This window comes from Cyprinodon tularosa, unplaced genomic scaffold (assembly GCF_016077235.1).
Source record: "Cyprinodon tularosa strain WSP-4 unplaced genomic scaffold, ASM1607723v1 ctg33, whole genome shotgun sequence".
NCBI classification, from domain to species: Eukaryota; Metazoa; Chordata; class Actinopteri; order Cyprinodontiformes; family Cyprinodontidae; genus Cyprinodon; species Cyprinodon tularosa.
This window is the reverse complement of record NW_024039041.1, coordinates 3,617,142-3,631,730: the sequence shown is the minus strand read 5'-3', so window position 1 is coordinate 3,631,730 and position 14,589 is coordinate 3,617,142. Positions and strand designations below refer to the sequence as shown.

The following is a 14,589-nucleotide window of genomic DNA, read 5'->3' as shown; positions in this document are numbered from 1 at the left end:
CAATGAAGATATAAGTGCAATTATTTTAGCCAAAAAGTTTTTTTTACTTTGAAAAAAGCTTAGAACTACCTTAATTATCCTACCTAAAGACCAGTTAATTTCTGGAAGGGGAGACGTTCATGGGCTTCTATGTAGTATGAAACATTTTTAGAAATATAAAAGTAAATATGGGTTCTATTAGTTACACTGACAAGGGGGCACAATATCACTGCTGCTGAGACTTGCAATAACGTTGACCAAAATTAACCCACATTTTCCTCTCTATAGCGAAACTATTGAAAGTAAGTCATGCTATCATCTTTAGTAGAATTGATGACTGCAGTGTTTTTGTTTTATTGGACTGCTTAAAAAGTTTAACAGAGAGCTGCAGTTCATCTACATTGGTGCTGCTGGCGTCCTCACTAACACTAACAAAGTGGAGCACATCACCCTAGCTCTAAAGTCTTTCCACCAGCTCTCTGTTTCACATAGAATAGACTTTAAAAAAAGTTTAGTCTATAAATCACTGAACGACTGGGTACATAAATACATTACAAACCTGCTGTCAGTTTATCTAAGGCCCAGACCTCTCAGGTCTTCTCAACCCCCAGAAAACTGTAAAAATGGTGCAAACCCCAGTTGCTTTAAATTTGTTTTTGTTTTTTTTATTTCACATTTGTTTAGAATGGCATTTGATTGTGCTATATAAACATTTCTAGTCAGGGTTAGAGTCTAACTTATGTACGATGTTCGTAATGATTTTATTTTTTTCTATTTATCAGTCATTTGATCTATTTAATATGTAATCTGCTTATTAAAACGTGCCACTTTACTTCCCTTTAACTATTTGTGTTGCATGTGTACCACTGTAATTATTTTCCCCTTTTTTTCTCATGTAGACCACTTTGAATTGTTTTGTCAAAAAATGTGCTTTATAAATAAACTTGCTCTACCAAGGCTGGCAGCATCTACATAATGCAAGTTTAAGGTTCATAGATTTTCAAGAAGGTTCTGGTCTACGCTCAACCAGGGCTCACTGCGAGTTGTCTAACTTTTTTTCCTTTTTGCCCTTTACAATACTTCATTGCTTTTAGCTGTATGGTTTAAATTATTTTCCTGTTCGATGACCTGTAACCTTTTTTAAACATTTCTCTCAAGGATGCCATGTATAGAAAATATAGCGCAACCCTCCATGTTTACAATAAAGTTCAGTATTTTTGTCTTTTGTCTGAAAGTTTCATGATTTTATTCCCCCTTTAAATTAGAATTGATGCAGCTGCAGAACAACTAAATGTTTTGGTTGTATTCACAATAAATAAATGACTGATCTTTTTTTATGTGAACATTTATCTAATGCAGACAGTTGCAATACCCCAAAACTAATTTCTCTATTAATTTCTCAGCTGTAATAATGTCTAAAAAAAAAACGGTCGGACCAATTTTTTCTTTCTCAGTATTATTATACTGTTTGCTCAGGCAGCTCAATTCTTGTTTCGTTCACAGCTGATTTAAAATGAACAAAGTCCCACTGTTGAGGAGGTTCCAGGCCATGTGAGCCCCTAAACATTGGGCAAACATTCCTATACCATAAGAAATCTATACAATTTAGCAGGGTATATTTCTTTAAATTACAAACGCAATAGAAAAGACATAATTTTGTGTATAAAAATATATTATTTGTAGATAGAATAGATTATATCTCAAAGTGATCATAAACGTTTCAATGCTGTATCATATTGCTATCATAAGGTAGGTAAGTCATTGAAAAGACTTATATCACCATCTGAGAACCATGGAGAGCTGGATTTACAACATACAATTATAAATCAACATTTCTATGTTTACTATTAATATAAAGTAAGTACTCCAGAAACTTGGACAAGATACAGGAGCCTTGAAGAATTGTTAATAGTTTATTTATGTCCACATTTATGAACATTAAATGATAGTGAACCCTGGCTGGCATACACCTGTTGATAAACGGGACATGGATTTTCATTTAGCAGCTTAACAGGCTGGTAAAAAAATCCATCGATCTTCTTCTTCTTGCCTCTCTGTCAGGCCCACAGGATATTGGCAAAAGGCGGGGTACGCCCTGCACAGGTCGCAGGTCCATCACAGGGCAGAGACATACATGCATGCACAGAAAGAACTAAGGGCAATGTAAGGATGATAACCATACTAACAGTCATGTTTTTGGACTGTGGTACTAAGTACCCACACATGCACAGGAGGATATGCAAACTGCATGTACAAATACTAGATGGAAAATCTAATTTGTGGTCTTTGTGCCGCAGCTACCAACATTTATAATGCACTATCCTTTGCAGTTTTAACATGAATTAAGATAATGACAATATCTGGATTCACTGACATCACATTGTCTCAAAACACGTAAAGGAAATGTTGAGTAGAATTAAACCAAATATTGTTCCTGTTGGACGCCAGCATAAAAAAATCAGGATGCTATTATTAAAGATATATTCCATTTTGCTATGTTCCATCCCACAGATAACTCTATTTACATGTTCAAATGTTAAAAGATCTTTAGAATTTAAGACATAACTGTAATACAAAGATTTATACTTGTTTTATCACTGCAAGCAATTTTATCTGATCTAGTTGAGTTTTTTTTTTCTTTTGTAAAATGAGAAACAAATTAATTATTTTATTATGTATTTACTTATTTGTTTGTGCTATAGCATCCTAAATGCATGCAGGTAGGCATTAAACAGCTACTTTTACTGAAGTGGGGCAATGTTTCAAAAGGACAATAACATACGACCTCTTACCCGGGTTTTTTTTTTAATGTGTGAATCAAACACTATAAGCCGAAAACTTTTCATTGCAGAGTCTTTAAGAGCATATATGGACTGAACTCTACCTTTATTGACCAAGACCTCATACTTAATGATAGACGTAAGAAAAACAGGATTGACGTTCCTAACAGGAAGGTGGAGTCTCAGTGTGACTGTGTAAACAGAGGAGTGTTTGTGCTCTGAGATTTATTCCCCTGTGACATCAGTTAAACAAATAAATTGTCATGCAGCAGCAGACAAACAGAGTGCCTGCAGGATCTACTCATCAAGTTCTAATAAATGCGCTCATAGGATCGGAGTAAAGCTGCTAATCTTACATCACATACTAAGACACTGTAAGAGCAAAGCTGCTCATGTGTAGCACAGCTGTGTCTAAACCTTTGAATAATAATCTGTGCTGTGTATACTGTGTCTCTGGATGATGCCCTGATGGAGTTTTTTAGCACCTTGTTACCTGTAAGTCACACATCCATGCAGCTGAAGCTCTAAACTGGTTCAGGCCCGTTTGAACATGACAGGGCCTCCATTTAGACCTGAGGGAGGGAATAGAGGCACAAAGGAGAGGATAGAAAAGGAATGAAGGGAGTCTCTGTGTCCATTGAAGAGGATGAGCTCTAACCTAAGATCCGGAGACTCCTACAGCTTGGACTCTTCCGCTCCATCGGAAACTACGTGTTTTCACTAACGATTGCTGTCTTGTGTGAGCGTCTTTGAAAAGGTCTGCAATCTATAGCGGCAGACAAGGAGACAGAGGAGAAAGGAGAAATGTCTTTACAGAAGCTCGAGTGGAGAAGTTTGTAACTGAACATGTTACCACCTGGATATCTACCCTCATGAGGATCATGTTTAGAATAACTATCCTCACACATTCATTCCAAATAGGTTTGTCAGGTGAGCATCTTATAGGTTGTAAAAGCTTATCGGTGGCTCTGAAAGACAGGATACCCAGATCAGGAACCACTGCTCTGACCACCCTCTGCCTACTCTTCCTGTTTGACCTGCTGGATCCTTTCCAGACCATCAGGCCAGCCATCCTCTGGGGAGGTTGTTCTGGAGGGGCCGTGTGGCAGGAAGCTGAGGGTCCTCCAAGACTCTTCAGGGGTCAACATCTCATCCTTCCCCACCAGTGGTAGACCGGGCCTCAGGTCCGGTCTGCTGGCTAAGCTGCTCTGCATCTATTGTTAGGGCAAAGAAGAATTATGCACATGCTTCCTTTGTCTATTTTCTGCTTGACCTGGTTTATTGGCTTCTGATTTATGAGAGCAGAGACATGTTTCTGACATAGAGTAAGTCTGGCTGCAAACCTGCCCTAAAACCCTGCAGCTTTTTTTTGTCCCTCATTGATGGGACAGTTAACGATATAGAAACCCCTTTGAAACTGCAAATGTATGTCTCTAGAAAGTCTCTAGTGTGGCTAAGAGGGGGCCCGGTCCCACATTTTTCTAGGTTATCTGCCCCCCACCCACCAGAAAAAAAAAAAAAAAAATTCTTTTTTTATAGAGACCCTTAGAGAGCCATCCACAATCTTTGGCAGCTCTATTCGTTTTTGTTACAAAAAAAAATCTATTTTATAACAAAAGTCCAGCCTATATTTAATTACATTTATTGTGAGGAGAAAATGACCTACCATTTGGATTAACAATAATAAAAAAAAAAAAAAAATTACTGATAGCACAGTTATTAACAACAAAACCCAACACAAACATATATGTACTATTACATGTCCTCAAGATGGAGCAGACAGAGACCAGGAACTTCGAAAATCTAACCATTCATCTCAGTACAATCTCTTTATATCAGAGATCTAAACCTCCAGCTCTTAAACTGCCTATTCATAGCCTTTACAATACACAGATACAATTCTCAGTAATATAATTCATATAATTATACAAAAAGCTATTTTAGTCTCTTTTTTTCTTAAACTGCATACTTTTTCACTCTATCTTCCACAAATATGAAACTACTATTAAAAAAAATTTAATTAAATAAAAATTGAATGGCAGGTGATTATAAAAACTTCTAAGTTCTGTAAACTCAGTTGGTTAATCTGACATGACAGGTTCTGGGTGTAGATTAGAAGAGTGGGATGCTCATAAAACAAGCCTGAGTCCAGCGAACCATTTGTCTATATTTATAGATTATTTTCCACCTCAAAGATTATTCTTTTTTTTTTTAGATTTGCTGCAGATACTTACTCTGTGTTTCTCTGGCATTTACAACAGGCACAGGCCGAAACACCACACATCCTCTACCATAGTTAGCAGCACTATGTGTTTTTTTGTTTTTGTTTTATCTCACCAGATACAACTGCAGAGGTTTCTTCCTGAATGCTCCATCTTAGCCTCATTGAACCAAATTTTCCTGTAAGTTTGAAAAAACACAGAATAATAAACACCCTGTTGGTTTCACCTAGCATCTGTTATTTGTCATGAGAGCTTGTTGACCCTAAGATGCCACACTTAGAGGCAGTTCTTAGACAATGAGCAACAACATTGTTAAAACAATGTTGTTGTTTTTTTTTACCTCATTTCTTTCCCATAAAAAACTTAATCAAGCTTTATTTGTGTTATTCTTGTTTTTAACCATCTGACTGCAGACATGGGAAAAACTAGGTAACTGAACACTATCTAGCAGTTATAATACTTAAATCAGCATTTTTGAAATTTAGATTTTCAATGCAGGCATCTGTTAAGCTGAACTGATCAGAATCAGATAAGAGCAAAATGCAAACTACCAAATATAAACTAATATTTAAGTTTATATTTTAGTTTGTATTGCCTCTATTTTTCCTAATGTTGATAAGCAGGAATATTTGGTACTTCAAATTGTTCTCCATTAATTCTGCATCAGTATTGTTGAGAAGAGAAGAGACATCATGACTGATTGACCAAATTAGGTTTAAATGCATAAATGAAAAAGTTTGACATAACCCAGTTAATTAGTGATGCAATTAGCTTTATGACTTACAGCGAGACAGAGTGCTATAGGTGGTACAGAACTGTCTTTGCATAGCATCCAGACATCCAGCAAGCAGACGTTCCAGAAACACATATTTTCTTCTCCAAATGCCTTTGAGAAATTCTGCTATCTTAGATAAAAAAGAAGTAATCATTTTACATTCATATGTTTTTTTTTTTTTGGCAAGGTTGTCTGGGGTTTTTTAGAGGACCGAAATGCAGAGACGGAAGCTGAGGTGGTTTCTTACAGATTTATTTATCGAAATGGTGGCAATTGAAGCAAAAGTTCACAAACAAAATACAGAAAACCAAAAACCAGGAGACATCAGGGGAAGCCCACATGAGGAACTAAGAGACAACAAGGCAAACAGTAACTGAAGTGGAGGAGTATATATATATATATATATATATATATATATATATATATATATATATATATATATATATATATATATATATATATATATATATATATATATATATATATATATATATGTCACACAATAGACTGGGGTAACCAACTGATTGGGAGCAGGTGTGGACAGAAGGAACTAGAAGCTAGCTAGGGGAAAGGACACTAACATGAGGGGGCTACAGAGGGTAAACAATAAATACATAAGAACTCAAATACAACCAGGAAACAGATAGAATGACACAAAATGGAAATTAAACCAATAATCTAGAAAACACAGAAGAACTTGAATCAAAGTTTAACTAAAAACTTAAAAAGAAAACTTAAACAGAACCAAAAAAGTGCCGAATGATGACAGTTTTAGCATAGAAACTTATCCGTGATTGTATGTTAACTTTTAATTTTCCCAAACTCAATAATAACAGAGGGAACATTATGTGTGACTGTTTCTAAACTGCCAGTTCAGAGAAACTCTTAGTTAATGTTTGGTGAAACAGGGCATAAATCACTTGAGTAGGTTTGCAGTTTGTGCACCTAATGCCATGAAATCTGCGTAAAATGATCACATAGGCCCCATAAAACTATAGAATCCATGAAAATAATCCAGTCAGATTATCTTTCATAGCAGGGTTCTGTCTTTGATGTTAGCAGGTGGAGGATAAAGTGAAAAGTCCTCTTGTTAAAAAAAAATGTCTGCAGCATGGAACAGTAAAACCCATAATGAGCTACTTCTTCAGAGACTGCTAAGAAAATGTTTTGTGTTCTGGTTAATGTGGGTCTCACACTGGAACAACTATCTTAAATGTATTTTGTTTGTTAGACCAGAGACCAACACAAATGAATGATTTGCCATAACATTTGACTTTTATATTAATCAAAATCTCTATAAGTATTTTTACTTACCCCCCACATCTTTGCCAATGCTCCGTAGAACCATATTTTCCATATTACAGCTTTTGTCCATCAACTCTGGCCACCAGCAGTGTTTCACGGTGGGGATGGTTTGCTTTGGGTGATGGGCAGCTTTGCCGTTCTGTCAACAGATCCTCCTGGTTTAGCAGTGAATCATCGCAGCTCCTCAGAGTTACTATAGGCCTCATGTCTGTTTCTCTGGGCCTCAGACAGAGGAGCTGATTTACACAGTGATTTAAAAGTGTTCTCAATTTGCCAGTAAGATAAGACTTTATCAGGAAATAACTGATAAAATAGGTACGTTTACATAACACAGTTTTAAGATTTTTTTTATTCACAAGAAAATCAGTTTTCTCTCCACTTTACAAATTAACTAATTTGTTTATATATTTTATATACATCCCCGATCCTTATCATCATTGAAATTTGTAAAGTGAGATAAAAAAAAATGCCCCAAATACCCGTTTTCACATTTTATTTTAGCAAATGACAATGAGTCCAGCTTATATTATTATATTATATCTTTTATCCAGATGCACCACAGAGCGCCACAGGAAATCATTCCTGCCTGTGGTCATCAATCTCTACAACGCCTCCCTCAAGTGATTCAGACACCCCCCCTCTCTGTAATTGACATTTATTCATTCCTTGCACTGTTTTTGCACGTCACTATCACTTTATTTGGATTTATAGTTATACATATATATGTATATATATATATATTATATATATATATATAGCAAAAATCAACATGAATGTGACAACTTATTGAGATTGCTGGGAACAGTGAGGGTTATAAAGTCTATCTCCTCAATAATCACAAAGGAAAAATTTACCTGTAAGCAATATTTGGCTGATTACAAACTTCTTGTTAATTGAGAATCAGAATCAGACATACTTTATTATTTCCACTTTTGTTACACGCTCCAGATATACAAACATTTATATATATATATATATATATATATATATATATATATATATATATATATATATATATATATATATATATATATATATATATATATATATATATATATATATATATATATATATATATATATATATATATATATATATATATATATATATAAATGTTTGTATATCTGGAGCGTGTAACAAAAGTGGAAATAATAAAGTATGTCTGATTCTGATTCTCAATTAACAAGAAGTTTGTAATCAGCCAAATATTGCTTACAGGTAAATTTTTCCTTTGTGATTATTGAGGAGATAGACTTTATAACCCTCACTGTTCCCAGCAATCTCAATAAGTTGTCACATTCATGTTGATTTTTGCTAAGTTTCTGTCTTAGTCAGTTAAATAACATGCTGCTGTTATTTTTGCACATCTCTAGTGTTGTTTTTTTTTCACATATCAATTACTATTAAAATGTCCTCAGCTGTATATTATTTATTCTCCAGATGCATAGTTTTTATATTTTAATAAAACTGTACAGTGCAGTATTTTATTTGTTTATTTTCTTAAATCTGTCACTTATCCTGTTATTTATAGGCACCTTATTAAGGTCCACATTTGTGTGACCACTTTTTCTATAATCTTTTGCTGCTGCTATAACTCCACAGTTTCACCAGTGTGGGACAATTAATGGATTTTCTATTCTACTCTTTTCTAAATGAAGAGGTTTAAATGGCAGCTGTTAAATTTCTTTGTCACCTAAAGCAAAAAATGTTTTTGCTTGTTGAAAATGAAAGCAGCCTTATGCTGTATTTACTTAACAGACCAAGATTAGTAAATTCTACGATTCATTTAAGGTCAACAGAAGTTATCAAGAGGACAAAAAACCTTACCCATCACTTCGAACTGCTAATTAAGGATTAATCTGATCCCTCTGTCTCCCTGCTGTTGCTGATTATATCCTGTAAAAAAGCCTATTACTGTCGAAATTGTTTAGTTTAAAAATGTGCTTCAAAGCTAAATCAATGCTGTATTTTGACCTTGTTGAAACGGTTTGCTTAAGAGAAATACTGTTGATGGGGCTCAGTGTAAAACTTCTTAATGTTAGGTTTTGGTTAGATAGTAAAAGCAGAAGTTAACTATGTTAGAATAAATGTAGTTTAATCGGTCCTTAATGCTAAAACACATGGCTAGTTTCATAGAGACCAAGATTAGGAAGGATTGGTATCATTTGAAACAATTCCAGTCTAAAATAATATCGTAGTGCTTTACACATATGCACCTTTACACTGCCAAAATGATGCCGTTGGATGGATAGCTACCTTGAAAAGACTGTATTGTCAGATTGGAAATCCTTCTTGGAAAGTAGGCCTAATGCAAAAGTGTAAAAGGCAATTTTATTTCGCTACGCTGTCCTAACTTTTTTAATAACCAGAAATATAGATGTCTTTTTCTCTGCATGTTTTTCAGTCAAGAAGTTCATACATCCCTTTCTCATTTGCCTTGTAAATAATCTGCATTTCATGTGGCATGATTTGAAGATTAATAAAACACTGCTAATGTAAACCGCCATAATATTTTAAAACCAGACTAGTTTTAATACAGTAAAAGACTTCAGACCGACTCCTACTACCTGTTAGTTTCAGCTTCCGATAACAGATGATCTAGATTCTTACTGATGGCTAAAGAAAATTTTAGACATTGCTTTGGGAATGCATTTAGGTAATTAACACTTACGATAATCACATTGTTTGGAAGACTGGAAAATACTTTTGTGGCTGATCCAGTTTAGAAACATTTGTCCTCTCTGGATTGTTTGTGAGTTGTTAGAGGAGTGGGAAACAGACGTCTAGCGTGTATTTCCTGTAGACATGTGCTTTGATTGCAGCCCTTCCAAACACAATAGGAGAGGAGAAGGCGTCCTCTCAGCAGTGCCCCAACAGGAAGAAGCATATTCAACGGACAGGAGAAAATACATTCCAGTTAGACTTAACAAGCCATCTGAGGGAAAAGAGGGACACCAGAGAATTTTCTTTTTTCTTAAGAGCACCTTTTTTTTTTTTTTTTTTTATTACAAATCAAAAATAACATATTTACAAAATCTTTCATTTTGCTGTCAGGAGGAAATTAAATGACTTTTATCTTACACACACCCATACACACATACATGACTTTCAAAGCAGCTACCTTTTAATTGAGCTTTTTACCAACTTGAAACCATTTGTCAGCTGCCATCTGTTTGTCTGTCTGCAGGCAGCCAACCCCTGTACCCCCCCTTTCAGAAACACATACACACACACACACACACACACACACACACACACACACACACACACACACACACACACACACACACACACACACACACACACACACACACACAAATTTACAATTTACAACATCTTATCTAACTCCAACACCTTCCTTGCTGATTGGCACACCCTTCCTACATGCACACTCGGAGACGTGACACTGCCAGCCAGGGGTAAGATACCACCGGCTGGATCAGTCTTCAACTTCTGACCAATTACAACATGAACATCACAGATGAAAGCACAGCTTGTCCTGTTCACAAAGTCTACACAAGAGCCAAGATGATTTCATGAGCATCTAGCCCATGTTTATCCTCAAACAACAGAGTTTTATATGGTTTCCTTGTTCAGTTTCACTGGCCTGCCACTCAGAGAGTGGCTGGAGTTTCGGTGTGACCAGCACCCCCACACATCAACAACATTCAGACCTCTTCAGTCCACGCAGTCAGAGGCCGAGGGGGTGTGGGGCAGCCGGGCAAAGGTGACACCCTGAAACCGATAGCAGACGATGCTGCAAAGTTTTGTCTTTCAACCTGCCCTTTTTGCAGTGCACATCTCTTCAACCACTGTTGTCACACTTTTGTGGCCAGAGACTGAGCTTCTGTTTTCTGTGAGGAAAGAGAGCTGTTTGGGCTGGCATGCAGGAACTTCTTCAGGTTAAGGAGGCACAGGCACTGAGATCTGAAGCGCAGGTCAAAGAAGGCATAAAGGAAGGGATTGAGGCAGCTATTGACGTAGGCCAGGCAGGTAGCGTAGGGGTGAGCCAGCAGCAAAAAGCGCAGGAAGTCACAGGTGGCAGGGACCAGATCCACGTATGACAGGGCATCCGCTGTCTTCACAAGGTGGAAGGGCAGCCAGCACACAGCAAACACTACCACCAAGGTGGTGATGATCTTTAGCAGCCTCTTTTTACGCTGATCCTCTTTACGCAGGGTGTTGAAGTGGCGGGTGACAGTACAGCCGATGAAGCAGTAGCACACCATCATCGCCAGGAACGGAAGGAGAAAGCCGAGAGCTGAGGAGGAGATGCTGAGACCGGCGATCCACAGGTTCTCTTCCTCCTTATTGGTCAGAACCAGGCTGAAGTCCATGGCACAAGATGTGCGGTTGGTTTGCTGATCATACCTTGTAGTGCGAAAGAGAAGAGTTGGGGCGGCCAGCAGAAATGACAGGACCCAGATGGCTGCAAGCGACGCTCGGATGTGACCTCGGGTACGCAGCTGGGAGCTGGACAAGGAGTGGACGATGGCCAGATACCGGTCAAAGCTCATGCACGTGAGGCAGAAGACGCTGGCATACATGTTGAGAAGCACCACGTAGCTGCTGATCTTACACAGGGCTACTCCGAAGGGCCAGTGGTAGCCCATGGCTGTATAAACAGCCCATAAAGGCAGAGTGACCACGAAGGTAAGATCAGCCAAAGCAAGGTTGCCGATGTAGACGTCAGCAGCTCGACGCTTTCCTTGAGCCCTCCACACGGTGAAGATGACAATTCCATTTCCTGAGAGGCCCAGGATGAAGATGAGCATGTAGAGCACTGGGATGACAGAGTATGACGGCTCCCACTCTGAATAGTCACACATAGTGGAGTTCTCTGCCTCCTCATAGTCGTAGTAGTCATAAGGAGCTGTGGTCAAATCCATTTTTTTTTCTTTCACTTAATGTGAGAAAAAAAAGAGAAATAATTGTCTAAGGCAGATAAATCCACTGAAGCTGAGACACTGAAGTCTGTTGCTGTGTGTGAAATCTGCATGCCCTTATATACAAACCCCCATCCTGCTCGCTCCCTCCCATGACCACAACTCCTCCCACTAATCTTCCCTGCTCTGCACTGCATACCCCTATGCCCTCATGTCACCAGTTATTCAATTGAGAACTTAGCATTAAAAACTTTCTAACTAGACACTTTAAAGCTACCTTTTTACTGTACATGTGAAAACATTCTTTTCACATATACTTGCACAGTAATTTAAAGAGTCAAATAAAAGTTTCAATATCAGAAATGTTTGGTTTCATCTTGAGACATATTTCTGTCATTTCCTTGGTTGAACAAGGGCTCATCGGACATGTCTGGACAGCAGGCTGATAGCAGTAGCTTAGGCTGGTTTCACGATGAAGATACATTTAAATATCAATAGGGCGGTATTTTGTTACTGGAGCACCCTCATTTAACAGAAGAAAAGGGAATCTATTGACATTTCTTTGCCTGTCCTGTTTCCCCTGTACATGTTTCGACACGCTTAAGCACAGAAATGGGAAGAAAATGTGACTTCAGTGGATTTCATATGTAATGGATTGCTTTCCAGATGTAAAACAAGTATTAATTGCTATCTATAAAACTGAATAGAGACAGAAATGTTGTTTAATTAATTCATTAATTTAACTTCATTCATTATCTTAAATTGATAAGAATTTAGTTTAGTAAAAATGATTTAATTGAATTCAGTAAAAGAAGAATTTTCATAGAAATAAAAGTGTATCTAATCTAATTTTAGAATGGAAACCCCCTTTATTTTCCCACAGTGGAAAGTTCAGGTGAATTTCAGAAAATAGAAAAATACAGATACACACAAAATAAGAATAATAAACTTTACTAGCAAGAAACAGAATTGAAATATCTAACAAGTATTGATCACAATCCATAAATATCCTAAAATGTTTCTCTTGACTTGGTTGAGTTACAATCCTTGAAGGTGATTCATTTTAGTAATTGTTTTGTTTTTAGATCTAAAAGAGCATCTAGATGGATCCAAATAGACATTACCCCTTAATTTCTGAATCATCAAGAACGCTTAGGATTTATTTTATCCTATGGAGGACCAATCCTGCCATGATTAAAAATACATACAGAAAAAAATAAAGGACTTAATAATATAAACTTGCTTCAAAAAGTAGCTAATAATATTGTGTGCCATTAAATGTGACAAAATGATATGAATTAGACATTTCTTCAACAATTGATTAATAATTCATCTAGAAATATATATTTTAACTTCTACTTTTTTACTTTTCTTTCTTTAATGCTGACTTATTAGGCCACTTTTTAAGCCACTTAACCCAATGAAAAAAGACAAAATAAAAAAATGACAAAGTAGAAATAGATGAAGTGGAAATAGACAAAGTGGAAATAGACAAAGTAGAAATAGATGAAGTGGAAATAGACAAAGTGGAAATAGACAAAGTAGAAATAGATGAAGTGGAAATAGACAAAGTGGAAATAGACAAAGTAGAAATAGATGAAGTGGAAATAGACGAAGTGGAAAAAAGGGGCAGGCGAAAATTCTTTGGGTAAAACAACTGGCACAGGGAAATATTAGAGGCTGAACTAAATCATTGTTTCAGAAATAAAAAATGTTGAAATGAAATAATATGAAATATTTATGGTGCAGTAAAAACATGCTTTAAAAATATCATGGTGTAAATTAGTATGAAAAAAAAAGCATCTTTTAAAAATGTTGGTGTGAATAGATAGGAAACTAAAAAGAGTTACGGTGGAAATCTGGAACAAAAAAACCTACTTGCAGTAAACATGAAATAAAGACTTTAAGAAAAATCTATAACAAAAATAAGTGGGTTAAAAATAAGTCAGCGTAAAAGCAAGAAGAAAAGTAAAAATAAAAGTGGAATTTAAAAGTAATGTTATATTATTAAGTCCTTCATTTATGTATCTTTAAATATCTCAGGATTGGTCCTCCATATAGCCAAGCTACAAACACAATTTAATTGAGAAAATAATTCCAACATAAAAAAGCTGATTTGCATAAATTCCAGAAGTAAATAACATAATATTTCTATGTGTGGGTTTTATAAGATTTCAGGAATCAGCTGAAAGAAAGGCTGTTCTTGCAGTCCAGGTATGGGAGTATTTGCAGCTTGCTTTTGACACATTCTTGTGTCTTGTTCAATATCCATCCATCCATTATCTGACACGCTTGTCCAGAGTGGGGTCGCGACGGGTGCTGGTGCCTATCTCCAGCTGTCAACGGGCAAGAGGCAGGGTACACCCTGGACCCAGTCCATTGCAGGGCAACACAGAGACAAACAACCATTCACACATACACTCACACTTAAGTCATGTTTTTGGACTGTGGGAGGAAGCCGGAGTACCCGGAGAGAACTCATACATGCTCAGAGAGAACATGCAAACTCCATGCAGAAAGACCCCGGGCCAGGAATCGAACCCAGAACCTTCTTGCTGCATGGCAGCAGTGCTACTCACTGCTACCCACTGAGCAGCCCTTGTCCAATATCTATTTAGTACTTTTTCTGAAATGTTGAGTTC

At 36.7% G+C, this 14,589-nt stretch overlaps 1 protein-coding gene across 1 annotated transcript; it reads right to left on the bottom strand.

Moving 5' to 3' along the window:
- Nucleotides 1–10,354: 10,354 nt before the first annotated feature.
- On the bottom strand, nt 10,355–12,048 carry aplnrb (apelin receptor b). Its single transcript, XM_038293795.1, has one exon. The coding sequence runs from the start codon at nt 11,948–11,950 to the stop codon at nt 10,880–10,882; it is 1,071 nt and encodes a 356-aa protein (XP_038149723.1). The 5' UTR covers nt 11,951–12,048; the 3' UTR covers nt 10,355–10,879.
- Between the last annotated feature and the right edge of the window lie 2,541 nt (nt 12,049–14,589).